The sequence below is a fragment of the Neltuma alba genome, unplaced genomic scaffold, assembly GCF_004799145.2.
Source record: "Neltuma alba isolate B1F8T4 unplaced genomic scaffold, ASM479914v2 tig00013042_pilon, whole genome shotgun sequence".
Taxonomy (NCBI): Eukaryota; Viridiplantae; Streptophyta; class Magnoliopsida; order Fabales; family Fabaceae; genus Neltuma; species Neltuma alba.
Window position 1 is genome coordinate 184,726 of NW_021637386.1, and position 16,058 is coordinate 200,783.

Genomic DNA, 16,058 nt, shown 5'->3' on the forward strand with positions numbered 1-16,058 from the left:
CTGATCTTAATAATATTTATATTAAATTAGATGAGTCGCACGTGGATTGCGTGAATTAAGTATACATATGACTGTATGAGAAATAAGTTGTACAGTTATGCGATTTAACAGTATAATTTGTATAGACTTAAATGGTTGTTGATGTTGATGTATTAGCGTATGAAGAGGGGTGTTCATTCCAATTAAAAATCAACATTGTCAATAAGGTCACTATACATAATGGTCATCTTTTCACACTTCTTCAAACACACTCAGCACCAACTCCTTAATTCGTTAAGATTGATGATATACTTTATATATAAATACATATATATATGTATATATATAAATTTATAAATTTAAATAAGTTAAGTCTTGAGGGTTTGCTAGGAATGCGGCATGTCTTTAAACTCAATTAAAAAGCGTTTATAAATATACTTATAAATTATCCACCAACAAAATTTTCACGTTGATAGGAGAATTTAAATCCATAATCTCATGAATTATAGGTTAGATTTTTACAAACTAGATAGCTTTATTTGGTTTTTTTCCTTCATTTCTTGTAGTTCTGCTTCGTGATCATAGGAATGATGTGTTTAAATTGCTTAAGATTTTTTGCGAAATAAGTTAGAGATATTGATGTATTTAATTCTTAATAATTATTATTAACATAATCCTCTATGTGTGATAAGATGAATTCCCATGTTGTTGGTGAAATGGACGCGGAAAAAATTTATGAGGTGCAAATTATAGTGCTCCATTTGAGAGCCTTCTTTCATATTATGTTCTGTTCACTAATATAATGGGAAAGAATCTCCCACCACTAATCAAGATTTCCTGTACATAATGGCCCACTCGTGAGTCTTCGTATGAGTTGACGAGTAGATTGGAAAAACCAAGCCAATTAATTTGTCGCACTATCCAAATTTCCTCCCTTTAACCATCAATTTCAGTTATCATTAGTTCTATTTCCTTTCGTTTTTTTCTTCCTCTTTTACCGATGATAATGAATTTTCAGATATAAGCTAAAATTAACATGTTCCTTTTTAATTACTCCCTAGTCATATTTATAAAACAGAGAGAAAATATTTTTTTTGTTCTATTTATAAGGTACTAAGAGAAATTTTTTTCTATAAATATACAATTTTACTCTTCATTTATTATTGTGTTGACTTTATTTACGTGAGATATAATATATATTAAATAGAAATAAAATTAAAAAATTGTTGAATTTTAAAAAAAATTAATAAAATTTAAGATTTTTTTTAGTCTGTGTAAAACAGTTAGAAATAACTTATAAATAAGACTAGAGAAATATCTCATTGCAGATGCACATTCCTCTCAATTGAATAGTTGAATTGCTCAAATGATAAGAGAGTAAAAAGAAAGCTGGAAACCAACATCACCCCATGAAATACCTATCAAACTTTATTCATGAGACTCTCAAAATATATAAAAGCATTTTACATTTTGTTTCACATAAATGGTAAATCATTGGCAAATCATTCGAGTATATATATTAACAATTCCAAATCTGTCACATCCTTATTAATAATTACCACTTTCTTCAGACCACTCTTAGGATCCCTACACTACTACAAATTGGAAAATACTTGACGCTAAATATTTGACGGTTATCATAAAAACCGTCAAATATAATCCCACCGGAAGAAAACTTGACGGTTTTTAAAGAAACCGTCAATTTTAGTAGAACAATATTTGACGGTTTCAAAGAAACCGTCAAGTATTCCAAAAATACTTGACGGTTATAAAATAACCGTCAAGTATATTAAAGGTAAACTTGACGGTTTTGATCTAAAACCGTCAAATATTATTTGAGAATACTTGACGGTTATCAATAGAAACCGTCAAGTATTGTGCTTAAAAACCCGTCCCTTTCCCCTGTTCAGTCTCTTCAGTTCAAAATTTCTAGCGCCCCCTCCGCTTCGGACTCTCCAAGCCGCCGTACCCACCTCTGTTTCGGCCGTTCCCTTTTGCTTTTTTTGCCCGTCCTTGCTCGTCCTCCATCATCATCCCTCTCGGTGTCCTCCATTATCGGTGCGGCATCCTCCTGCTTTGTCATTGTGCGTGCATTCTCCCGATTGCGCCCCCTTCCGCTTCGGACTCTCCAAGCCGCCGTACCCACCTCTGTTTCGGCCGTTCCCTTTTGGTTTTTGTGCCCGTCCTTGCTCGTCCTCCATCATCGTCCCTCTCGGTGTCCTCCATTATCGTTGCAGCATCCTCCTGCTTCTCCAGATTGTCATTTCGGCTCCAGGTTGGTAATGCTTCACTCGGTCCCCTTATTTCCTTTAGTTCTTCCTTTGAGAAATGATTGTAGTGGAAAGGGAATGATAGGATAATGCTAGGACCGTTCACCATGCACACACGGAAAATGGGTTTGCTATTTGGCCAAATGGGTTTTCTTTTCTGTTCTTGATTCTAAATGGGTGTTTCGCATTTTGATCAGTTTGGGTTTAGGGTGTTTTAGTTTTTTGTTTTCACGATAAAGTCTGGGGAATGCAATGCTAATGTTTCAATTTTTGTTTTTGTAATTGAAATTGACTATGTGCTGGTTTGGTTTTCTGCCATAAAGCCTGGGGAATTCTAAGTTATAAGCTGTTATGCTGTCGAATTTTTTTCGAATGGAATAGCACATTAGTAGTAGTAGAATATTTTTCAAACTGAAATGAAAGTAAATTTTTGTTGAATTACTAGTTGTTAACAACTACTAGTTGTTAGCAAGTAGAATTAAAGAGGGATAAATGTGATCAATAGTGACTCGTGTTGACTTTCTATTTTTGTTTAATTCTCATAATATCTTTGAGTCACTAATCACATTTTCCTGTAAATGATTCATCTTAGTCGGGGACCATGGGCAAAGAATGGATGTCCGCCAATCGTCTATCAAAAGAATATTGGGATGGGGTAGAAGATTTTATTAAGTTTGCGATTGAGCACGCCGATGATCGCAACAGGATTATTTGTCCCTGTCTTAAGTGTTGCCTTTTGAAGTGGGTTTCGCCATCCGATTGTGAGAGCCACTTAATTATCAATGGAATTGATCAAAGTTACAAGTGTTGGACAAAGCACGGAGAGACAAGAGATGTGAGTAATAGTAGTCGAGGGCATAGTGAAAGCTGTGGATCATCTAATCTTGACATGAGTACATGTGAAGCTGATCGTCTTGAGGAGATGACAGATGCGATTGAACGGGAACTTGACGATTGTCCTGAAATGTTTGATAGATTGAAGTGTGATGCTGAGACACCTCTATATGAAGGTTGTACTGATTTCACAAAATTGTCTGCAGTGTTGAAACTGTATAATTTGAAAGCAAGAAATGGGTGGAGCGACACAGGCTTCACAGAACTGCTGTTGCTTGTTAAACAAATGCTACCGAAAGAAAATGAGCTTCCAAGTAAAACGTATGATGCAAAGCAAGTGTTGCGCTCTGTCGGCCTCAGCTATGAGAAGATACATGCTTGCCCCAATGATTGCATTTTGTTTAGGAAGGAGTATAAGTCACTAACTGAGTGTCCTAAGTGTAATGCATCACGCTACCAAGAGAATGGGAAGAGCTCGAAGAAGGCATTATGGTATTTTCCCATAGTGCCAAGATTCAGACGCTTGTATAGTAATGTAGAAGATGCGAAAAATTTAAGATGGCATGCAGATGAAAGGGTTAAAGATGGCATGCTTCGCCATCCTGCTGATTCTCCAGAATGGAAGAAGTTTGATATTGAGTATCCTGAATTCGGGGAAGAAGATAGAAATCTACGCCTTGCATTAGCTACCGACGGGATGAACCCTTATGAGATGCAAAGCAGCACCCATAGCACATGGCCAGTGATTTTGTTTATATATAACCTTCCTCCATGGCTATGCATGAAACGCAAGTATTCAATGATGTCTATGATAATATCTGGGCCAAAGCAACCTGGAAATGACATAGATATATATCTAGCTCCATTAATTGAAGACTTGAAAGTATTGTGGGAGAATGGAGTTGATGTATATGATGCATATAAGGAAGAAAAATTCAAGTTGAGAGCTATGTTATTTGGCACAATTAACGACTTCCCTGCATATGGTAATCTCTCAGGGTATAGCATTAAAGGATAACTTGGTTGTCCCATTTGTGAAGAGAGCACAGATTCCATAAGGTTGAAGCATGGAATGAAAAATTCATATATGGGACATCGTAGATGGTTGCATCGTGATCATCCTTACCGGCGATTCAAAAAATATTTTAATGGGAATTCAGAAGAAGGTAAGGCACCAACACCGTTGATTGGGGAGGATGTATTTCAAAAGGTGAAAGATATAGATTGTGAATTTGGAAAACCTTTCGCAAGCATGTTGGGACAAGTGGGTGGAAGAAGAGGTCTATTTTCTTTATACTGCCGTATTGGATAACCCTGAATGTGAGACATTTTCTTGATGCTATGCATATTGAGAAAAACGTATGTGAAAGTCTGTTTGGCACATTACTCCATATTCCCGGGAAGACTAAAGATGGCATAAATGCCAGGCTAGACATGGTTGAAATGGGGATAAGGGAGGAATTGGCACCAGAGGATAAGGGAACTCGTACATTTCTTCGTCCGGCAGCTCACACCCTTTCTAGAAAAGAGAAAAGTAGTTTTTGTGAGTTTCTTGCTTCAGTAAAAGTGCCGGAAGGTTACTCTTCTAACATTAGTAACCTTGTGTCAATGAAGGATATGAAGTTAAAAGGTTTAAAATCTCATGACTGTCATGTCTTAATGGAAAACTTTATTCCAGTGGCAATACGGGCTATTTTACCTGATAAGGTACGAGTTACGATCACAAAGTTATGTTTCTTCTTTAAGTCTCTTTGCAGCAAAGTGATTAATCCTAGTAAATTGCCAAGATTGCAAACCCGAATCATAGTTACGTTATGTGAACTTGAAATGTATTTTCCTCCGGCTTTTTTTGACATCATGGTCCATTTAACCATCCACTTAGTTAGAGAGGTCCAATTGTGTGGCCCAGTGTATTTAAGATGGATGTACCCAGTTGAGCGTTACATGAAAATATTGAAAGGGTATGTGAAAAATCGAAGTCGGCCAGAGGGTTGTATTGTAGAACGATATATTTGTGAAGAGGCTACTGAATTTTGTACCCATTACTTAAAAAATGCAAGTGATATTGGGGTTCCAATGTCTCGTCATGAGGGAAGGACAGATGGAGAAGGGATTATGGGAAAGAAAGTCGTAACTATTTCAAACCAACAGTGGGAGCAGGCACATCTATATGTATTGCACAACTCCGAAGAGATTGAGGACTATGTGCATGAGCATATTGATGAGCTAAAGAGGGATAATCCCAATAAACTTGAAAGTTGGTACACCAAAACACACAATAAACAATTTACAGCATGGTTGAGAGAGCATGTGCATGGCAAGTATAATAATGATCCTAATTCTGTTTTGAAGAAATTAAAGTTGTTGGCAGATGGACCGAGCAAACATGTGATTTCTTTCACAAGCTACCTTATGAATGGATTCACTTTCTATACTAAACAACAAGATGATCGGAGTAAACAGCAAAATAGTGGCGTAACTCTTGTAGCTAATACCATGCATATATCGAGTGCCAAAGATAAAAATCCTATCTATGCACGTATGTCATACTTTGGAGTGATTGAGGATATTTGGGAGTTGGATTACATTGAATTCAGAGTTCCGGTATTTGGTTGCAAATGGGTGGATAATAATAATGCATTGAGGATTGATGACTTAGGGTTTATACAATTGAATTTGAATAAAGAAGGATACAAGGAAGAGCCATTCATTTTGGCTTCTCAGGCTACGCAAGTGTTTTATGTCCCTGACCCGGCTGCCAAAGGATAGTCTATTGTTTTGTTGACTAATAAAATGGATATTGAAGAGACGGGGTATGAAGACAATGCAATTGAAGATGATCCATTTCAAGGGGCCTCACTTGATTCTCATTTAAATGAAGATCAATCCATGTATGTTAGGCATGATCACAACGACGAAATATGGATTTCAAAGAGGGGGAAAGTGTTTCGTAAGAAGATCAAAACAATTCAAACCAAGAAGAACATGCAAAAACATAAGAGTAGAAAAAGAAAAAGATCTTCTTAAACATGCATGTAAATTCTCTCATTATTTTCTTTGATTCTTTTATTTGTTTTAATTTTGTTCAAATAAATTTCGTCATTAATGACTTTATTTTCATTTAATGGATTCTGATTCATTTTGTTTACTTCAATTTCATTGCAAATGGCAGACGATAGCGGATCTAGCACCGATAACCCATCTCAGCCGAGAGATGCCTCTGAGCAGGAGAGACAGTTGCAAGAGGAGGCAGCACGCATACAGAGGGGCCTTTGTGTCATGCAAGAGGTCGTGAAAGCTCGAACAGAAGGAAAGAAATTTGCCGTACAGTGGAATAAGAAAGGACAAGCTGTACGGTCAAATAAATTTATCAGCTATATTGGGGCAGTGGCACGAAGCACCGTGCCCATTACAGTGCAGCATTGGAGGAGGGTTGATCGTTCAGTGCGAGACACTATTTGGACAGATGTATCGGTAATATATTATAACTCAAATTTCGTTTTCTTACAAGCTGCGTGACACTAATGTGTTGTTTTATATGTTTTGCAGTCTGCATTTGATATAGATGAGAGTAGGAAGAGGTTTGTGGAGGGGAAGGCTGGGAGGGCACTACGCTCTTTCCGATATTTTGTCACACACAAGTCCTTGAAGGATCCTTCCACAGCCGACGAGTCCCATGTTCCTAGCTTGATACGGGACTTGGTCAAACCAGAGGATTGGGCTGCTTTTGTGACGTCACGTCGTGATAGGCAATTTCAAGTAATAATCCTCGCTCTTTTTGATATTAAATAGTCCATTTTGTTTAATCTATATATTGTTTAATTGTGAATCTACTTTGTTTTTGTAGGAATTAAGTTCCCAAAATAAGGAAAGAGTAAAGAAGAATGAGTATCCCTACCGAAAGGGCCGCTTGGGTTATGCGGGCCTTGAGCAAGAGGTGACTCAGCAGGAGGGATCAGATGTCACTGTATCACGTCAGATGCTGTGGGCACTGGCCAGGCAAAATAAAGATGGCCAAATTGATAATCCTCGCGTTAAGGAGGTCGTGGACAGGATGGTGAGTATTATTCTAAATTAAATAATCTTCACGTTATTGTCAAATATCTTTAAGTATGAATAACTATATCAATGTTTGTTGCACAGGAGAGTTTGTCCCAGGAAGTTTCGCAGGGGGCATATTCTGCAGATGACCAGGATATATTGAGGAGGGCATTGGGGACTCCTGACCATCCTGGTCTTCTTAGGGGTGTCGGTTATGGAGTCACCAAGAGAGATTACTTTGGGTACCGACAAAAGCCCTCTTCATCGTGCACGCCTTCCTCTGCTGAGTTCATAGAGCTGAAGGAAGAAACACGCTCGTTAAAGGAGCAGGTTAAAGTGCAAGCGCTCCTAATCGAGCAGTTGATCAAGAATCAAGCACCACAGCCGGCTCCGAATCTCAGCCCAAGTGGCAAAGACAGCTGCACATTCCCCTTGCTACCTGAGGTATAATACTTGTGTTTATATAATTACATTCAATAATTTATATATCTAGCTAACTTGTCTCTTATGTTAAACAAATCAGGGTGAAGCGGACGTTCAGTGTATGGCGGATAGCCCTAAACATCACACTGTTGCAACGGGCCGCATGTTCAATTTACCGGGGGAGAGTATAATTCATAATGTTCCTCTCCCTGCTGATCATGTGAGGGTGCAGTTGAACACTGCTATTGATGCGAATTATGCCCTCCCGATTCCCACCCCAGATGCAGAGACAGTGGCTCAAGCAGTGGGTAGCTTTGTCGCTTGGCCTGGCCGTCTTCTTACATTAGGACATCCTTCAAAGGTATATATGTATAGGTCTACAAATTCAGCTGATTTAAAATAAACTCTATTTTAATTACTAACAGTCTGTTTGTCAGTCTAAGGGGAAGAAGAGCCTATTGGGTGATCACTAGAGCCGGTAATATGGGCCAACCCGCCGATTATGGGTTGGCCAGTGGCGGGCCTGAAACTTAGCGGGCTGGGCTTTTTAAGACCGCTTTCTGACGGGCTGGGATTTTGTCAACCCGGCCCGCAAGGGCTAACCCGCCAACCCGCCAAATTTTATTTTTTATTTTTTATTTTTTACTTTTTTTAAATAAAACCTACTCAAAGTCTCAAATTCCTAAATACCTAAAATAAAACATACAAATAGAAATTATCATAAATAAAACATGGAACCCATCCAAAGTTTCAAGTTTTAAGTTTCAAATATATCAAAATATTAAACATATGATTAAATGAACATGATATGTCCTTAATAATTTAACAAACATCTCAAATTAAAACATAAATCCAAATTAACACTACCATAAAGTCACAAACACAATGTCACTACACAAATCACTATCAAGTATCAACTATCAAGTGCTCAATCATCACTCATGAGCTAGGGTAAAGGCGCAAAGCAAAGATAGAGAGCAGAGAGCTTGGGGCTTTGGACTTGGGACTTGGGAGTTGGGACTGGCCGAGGGCAACTGGGAGACTGGGTCTAGGAGAGTTGGGAGTCTGGGAGGAGTGCGACACGCAAGCAAAATGTGAAAATGGGACCGTGTTGGTGTTGCCGTGTTAGACTATTGGACATGGATTGCTCACTGTTGCACTGTGGACTAGGCCAAGAGTGTAGAGACTGAGAGGCAAAGGGAAAAATTTGCCCAAAAAAAAATATGGTTAAACGGGTTGGCCCGCCAACCCTGCGGGTTAGCCCGCCGCGGGTTTGGGCTTGGCGGTTATGGGCTCAAAACTTCCATTTTAAAACGGTCCTAATTTTTATCAACCCAACTCGCCACTTGTTGGCGGGTTGGTGGGTTGAGCCCGCGGGCTCAACCCATATTACCGACTCTAGTGATCACTCATTATCATTACCACAGAAGTAGCCCTCTGAGCCCGTTCAAGTGGTATCATCAAGATTCCGAATATGTCTTGAGGAATATGCAATTGGGGCTAGATTAGAACATGGCGAGGATTTCATGATTCCCCTAGAGTTTGAGCCAGAGGTATACGGTCGACCCTCGTCAGATTATGTCACAAATGAAGTATTGAAAGAGATTCTGACGCATGGAATGGCCAGCACAAATGCCTGTAACTTTTATATCAGGTATTTGTTAAAACCTTAACTAAATACTTAAGTACTTGAACATTTATTCTATTGATATCTTCGTTTGTTGATTTAGATATCTTTCAAGAACTTCATAGCCCCTGGTGGCCTTGATGACAAGTTCAAGATTATCAGCCCCCACACTTTTGCTGGCCACGGACCTAATATGAAGAAAGACTTATCCAGAGACTTATTAGATATCTTCATTTCTAGGGCAACACCGGGGGCTCAGACTTTGTTTTTGGCGCCTTATTGTCAAGGGTAAACTTTCCTAAATTCTTTCATTTTCAAAATAATTTGTAATAGTTCTAATTGTCTTTCTTATACTTAGGGGACACTGGATGCTGATTGTGGTCAATCCCACAAAGCCGAGGATTTGGTATCTTGATTCTCTTCATGGGGATCTAACCAATCGACCATTTATGGTTTCATTGTTCAACAAGTAATATTTATCTCTATTATTTAAATTTAATTTAATTTCTTGCTTCAATCAAATTTTTGACAATCATTAATATTCAATTTTATTGTCTTCTCAGGGCTTTGTGGCTATACCGCACAAATCAGGCCTTACCCTGCCCCCCGGTAAAAAATGGCCGATTTGACGATACCTTCCCGTGGAAGAAAGTGAAGGTATTCACTACCATGATTTACTATTCTACTAAATATGGTTTATTTATATGATTGACTAATATTATTTCCTTTTCCATTCTTTACAGTGCCCACGTCAGCCCAACAAGAGCTCCCATTGTGGATATTGCGTGATGAAATTTATGAAGGAGATAATTCTGCACAATGCTGACTCAATTCCCACACAGGTAATATGCATTTGTTAAGGTTCAATTTATATATTTAAGAATTATTGTACTTACTGTAGCTTTACATTTCTATCTAACTTAAGTCATAATTTGTGGTTGCATATAGTACTTTGCCGACACATATTGCACAGTGTATTCATCTGCTCAGATGGAAGAAATCGTTGAGGAGTTGGCGATGGCCTTATTCCGTCAGTGGGCACAACATAGATAGGGAAGTGTACATTAAGACAGTGTATGTACGTACAGCTAGCTTTGGTTTCAATATAATTTTGGTTTTGGTTCATTTTTGGCTGTTGGTTAGTTTTAGGCATTGCACAACTTTGACAATTGGCTAATTTTGGAATTGGTTCACCTTTTTGTACTTGCCAGAATTTTAATATATCACAGTTGGTTTTCATTGGTTCATGTATATATATGATAATGTAAAATATTTTCGGTTCATTAACATATATGGATATGGCTGAATTGGTTTGAATGCTAGCCTGCATGATTCTGTTGAATGAGCCTTTGTTATCGGTTTCAAAATTGCAGGGGGTTGCTGGCAAAGGAGAACGAATTTTTAAAAAAAAACGAATAATACTTGACGGTTATTAGTTAAAACCGTCAAGTATTATAACATACTTGACGGTTACTTTTATAACCGTCAAGTATTAAATAATACTTGACGGTTTTTCAAAAATAACCGTCAAGTATGTTTATAATACTTGACGGTCACTCTACGGAACCGTCAAGTATTACAGAATACTTGACGGTTTTTGGAACCGTCAAGTATAATCTCAAAATAATTGGCGGTCTTTCTCTAGTAACCGTCAAGTATGATTTAAATATTTGACGGTTAATAACCGTCAAATATTTGCTGTTGAAATATATGACGCCAGTATAGTTGACGGTTTTTAACCGTCAAATATGATCCAAAATAACCGTCTAGTATTTTTCATTTTGTAGTAGTGCTAATACCACATATTAATATTCCAACACTCCATTATTGAGAAGCAACAATTACTTGCCTTTTGGCAAACATAAATGTTTTAGTATCCCATAAACGAAATTGCAGACACTACATATATATATATATATATATATATATATAACAACACATTTAAACAAGACTTGTGTGTGAAAAAATCAATAGATCAAAGTGAACATATAAGTAGACATATAAGCATGCAGAATAATCCTTCCTCATGATAATGCTCACATCCCTATTTATAATTTAAATCTATTAATTTTTTTAAGATCAAATCTACTAATTATATATATTTTAAAAAAATATCATCTGGCATGTATAAATCATTACACATCCCTTATGAAAGGGGAAAAAAAAGTTGCATGATATTCATATCTTCCATTGAAACTTGACCAAACCAAAAGACTTTGGATGAGTTTAGAATAGTTTATAAACAGTTTTTTCTAGTTTTCCAATCACGATTTACGGAATACAAGGTACAAGGTAAGAATATGAGAATAATTTTGTCTCACCTTATATGAAACGTGCTCATAAGTAATTTTAAACATGATACCAAATGAGACCTTCATCTGTAATGACAAAAGTCTTCAAAGTCAACTTCACAATCAAATTTGCTTCACAGGGAAGTCATCAAGAATAAAGCCAGTCCTTTGTATCCCATACTTATATGTTTTGCCTTCAAATAATCTCTATAGTAATCCTAAGAATTATTTCAATACGCATGATTAAGCTTAAAAAAATAATACCTATATATTACAAATAACTAACCAAATTAAATTAGAGGTATTATCATCGTATGCCCTCACAAATCTTGTTCTTTATGTTGTTTTACTCTACTTTCATTCTTGTAGTTAGCACCTGTTGCACTTAATGAATGTTTTAGAAATTTAGTCACCATCTCATAAAAGCAATTCTCTCACTCCAACTTAAAAACAGCCAAATAAGCATGTGCATGACTAATTTTGTGGATTTGGTTGGTGAAACAATCCTTTTGAAACAGCATCTTTCCGATTCGATTTGAATAAAGAAAATGGAAAATGCATCTAAAAAGGGAATAGGCCAGATTTATTTCCCATTTTCTTTTTAAAAAATATTTTGAAGTGAAGAGATGGCCACAAAAATATAGATATAGAGGGATAAACTGTATTAGGTTTTCTCATTACACTTGTGAATGCATAGGAAGGCTCTTACAAGTGGGCCACTAATATAGTTCGATATCGAAACATCATACAAGTTACATTATCATAAGGAATTTATATGTTTGCAAATTAATGTTACTACGAAAAATATTCAAATGATAAATTAAATAATGATATCACTAAATTGAAATGTTCATATATAGAGGATACATGCACACAAAAATTTGTGCTTTTCACTCAACTAATATGATACTCAACCAACACAATTTATTCAAATTAAATGATTATTTGACATATTTCCTTTGAGTATGGTCTTAAATTCAAGTATTGTTTTTTATTAAAAAAACAAATTGCATTTAGAACAACTACTCATAAAATATGTCCGCATCTACCCATATAATCTAATAAAATAGCATGTATATCGGTGAGTACAGGTCTTTAGAAGAACCGCACTCCAAAAGTCAGCCGTTGGAGTTGGAGAATTTAAAAGCCTTATGCTTCTAATGTGGGACTCATAATGGTATCTAGATTAGTAGAATCCAATGGAATATCCAAAAATGATTTATCTATGACAAGGGGGAAGATTATTCGTACATATAATATTTAGGTCTCGAATTCTATCATTGCTCCTTGGTCAAAAAAAAAAAATATATTGCTCCACTTGTGAGCCTTCCCATACGTCAAACGAAGATAATGGGAAAACCAGTACAATTCTTTTCCCACTGTCTATATTTTTTGTCACACATTGGTTCACATTTAATTTCTTCCATCGTCCCACCATCAATAAGGATGTGGATACGCTCATCAGTTGAATTATTCAATTGCCCGAATAATAAGAGAAATATAAATAATGGTGGGTTTTAGGTACACGTGCATATTCCAATTTATTTATTTATTTCTCTTCTCATTTGAGACTAATTGAAGAAATCCAAATCCGTGCAACTATCTCACACACACGTGTGTGTGTGTGTGTGTGTGTGCAGAGTTACGTATTTTGACTGTACAAAAGGAGATGCGGAGTTAATGATTGAGCTAGCTCATCTGGGAAAGACTCATTCCGTCCATGTTTGGCTGACACAGTTTTGAGGCTTAAAACTGCTTTTCTGGAAACCCAGTTTTGATTCAATGTTTGTTTGGTGAATCATAACAGGTGGTGAAGGGACGAGAGGAGTAATGAGTAATTGGTCACTTGTGCGCGTTTAACAAGAAAAGATGATTAAGAGATTCAGTATCCAAATAATACGAATGTCGTTTTTTGTTCATACATAATTCAGAATTAAAACTATAAAAATAAAAAAAGCAATAAAAAGTTGTTTTAGATTTGAAGCTGCTCTTGAGGTTGATGTGTTTTTATAGAAACAAAAAAAAAAGTGCTCGAAACATCTCTTTTTTGTTTGACGCTCATTTTTGTTTATGGACGTGTATTTTGGATTGCCAAACACCATCCCAAACATAGCCTTATAAACTATATTGCATTTCATGCAAATAAATCGGAGTGGGGCAGCGCAAGCATGCTGAGCCTATAATTCACAGGTCCCAGGATTGAATAGCTTCTAATGCTTTAATTGTTTTTTCCTCCACCCTTTTCTGGTCTTTGTGTTCAATCTTCTTCTTTACTTCGATCCTTTTCCCCCCCCCCAGGGTCAAACTAATCTTACTAAATACTACCTCATTTTCTAAAAATAAAATCTAATTTATAGTACAAATTATATTATTCTTAATATAAGAACTAATTGAATAATTTAAGTATTAGAACTACCATTATCATAAAAATAATAGATTGAAATTTTATATTTAAAATTAAACAAAAATCAAATAAACTCTCATATTGAGTAGCAAAAGTAATACTCCTCTGATCCTTAATATAAAACCCATTTAACTAATTTGATTAGATTAAGAAAGTTAGGCAAGTTAATTAATTATAAGAAATATGACACGTTTTTCCTAAAACACCATAATCATCTTTCTTAGTACCCTCTTCTATCTAATTATGGTTAAGGGAGTATCTATAGGGGTAATTTAGATAAAATTAATAAATATAAAAAATAGATCTTATATTTAATATCAAAATTAATTTAATAATTGAGTCCTATATTAAAGACAGAAGGGGCATAAACCAAGGAGGTAACATTTTTACTTCAGTGCAGAAAACATCATTTGCAACCGCGAGGTCTAAATCCAACCCTTTTACCACCAACATCGTACACTACTTCCACTGTTTTCTGCTGTGTATTTCCAATGGTACCCACGTCTCCTCCATCCGCATTCGCTACAAACGCCAAACAAACCTGTTCTACACTCACCACAAAAAAAACTCCGGTTACGTCCAACTTCACGTTCACCCCACCGGCGAACGACAACGATATCGTCGGAATGTAAACAACTTCGTACCCCTTCAGATTATAGCACGTGTCCAGTATTGAAAACGGATCAGCCTTCGGGTACCTCGACATCTGTCTCCGGAACTCGTCTCTCAGGGGACCATACGCCGCCGGAGGGAGCCGGGTGATGACAGTGCCGGAGTCAATGATCGTGCCGGAGGAGAACACGGAGGGGGAGATCGCGAGATTGATACCAGCGACGGTTATTCCGGTGAAGTCAAGGCCGTAAAAGTTGGAAACCCGGGAGATAGTAGACAACGGAGTGAACTTGACGTTCCGGAAAGAAAATCTCCCGCCGAAGGCGATAAAACCAACAGTACTGGGGCTGGAGGGGAGGCAATAGGAAAACCTTTTCTGGTACTTTTCGGCGGTTTGTTCGACGAAGGAGAGGGCGTTGCGACCGAGGCCTAGCAATCCGGCAATGCCCCGGAATAGACCTTTGTTTCTCTGGCCGCAGCCGAAGAGGAACTGGTCGAAGACGTCGGTAGGAGATACGGTTAGTTTTTCCTTAGCGAAGTAGCCGATGGAGAGGGATCCATCACCATATTCAATACCGTATATGCAAGCTCTGGTTGATGCAGAACATGCTGGCTTAATTCCTAGAAAGATACAAGAGAATATGTATTAAATGAATAAGAGATCAGAAAAAGATGCGATGTTGATATATATATATATATATATATATATATATATTAGTATGTATACCTGTGGCAGAGACGAGGAGGGAACACTGAGAAGAAGAACAAGAGATGTTCGAATAAGAAGAAGATTTAGAAGGGTCGAAGATTGGTTCCTTCTGGGGATAGCAAGAACCGGCACAGGGCTTACACTGAGTCCAAGTTAGGTCACTGCCTGTGTCAAAGGCGAGAGACAGATCTCTTTTGGGGGTTCCCAGCCCCACCGTGGCGAAGTAGTCGCCGGTTCCAAGAAGGCGGCCGGACTTGGCCGGAAGCCGAGTCCCTTCTGACCCCATCTTCGAAGTCTCTGCTACTTTTGCTTCTTCTTGGCGGAGCTGTGTCTTGGAAAGCTTGGACTGGATTGCCCTCACTCTGGCTTCGTCCTGCTTGAGGATTTCCCTGTGTGGCATATTGAATGAAGAAGAAGATGATGAGGAGGAGGAGGAGGAGGAGGGTTGCTTCAGTTTTGAGCATGGCCCGTGCTTGTGAACCACTTCCATGGATCCATTCCTCTTTGTACCTGTTCATCTCGTATGTTTCGTATTTCGTTAAGTGATATTCCATCAACCTTTCTCAAATTTTAACTCAATTACACTGGAAGAAGTTTATCTATTTAATTAAGTCGACAATTGGCGGTGTTTATGAATATTAGTTATGTATAATAGATTTCTCTATAATATAATATGCACTTTCCTATCAAATTCTTTCAGGGTTTTTTTGGGGCCAGAGTGGAGCATGAATTCTAAACTTGCCAACTGCTAATAAAATATTTAATAATAGCAAATAACTGTTGTGCATATGCCCAAAAAAGATTGTGAAGTCAAGCCTATGAAACCGTATCAGTTACACACACACAAACAGATATATATATCATTTTC

General features: G+C 37.3%; 1 protein-coding gene and 1 long non-coding RNA gene across 2 annotated transcripts; one reads left to right on the plus strand and one right to left on the minus strand.

Moving 5' to 3' along the window:
- The first annotated feature begins 6,760 nt into the window (after positions 1-6,760).
- Positions 6,761-7,361, plus strand: LOC114733913 (uncharacterized). Its single transcript, XR_003739110.1, has 3 exons — positions 6,761-6,842; positions 6,931-7,140; positions 7,227-7,361. It is a non-coding gene; the product is annotated as an uncharacterized LOC114733913 (long non-coding RNA).
- A 6,886-nt stretch (positions 7,362-14,247) lies between these two features.
- Positions 14,248-15,584, minus strand: LOC114733907 (aspartyl protease family protein At5g10770-like; the record flags this gene model as incomplete). The annotated part of the gene is made up of 2 exons (XM_028921397.1): positions 14,248-15,102; positions 15,209-15,584. Coding segments are annotated over 2 exons (1,203 nt in total), but the record flags the coding sequence as incomplete, so codon positions are not given.
- Between the last annotated feature and the right edge of the window lie 474 nt (positions 15,585-16,058).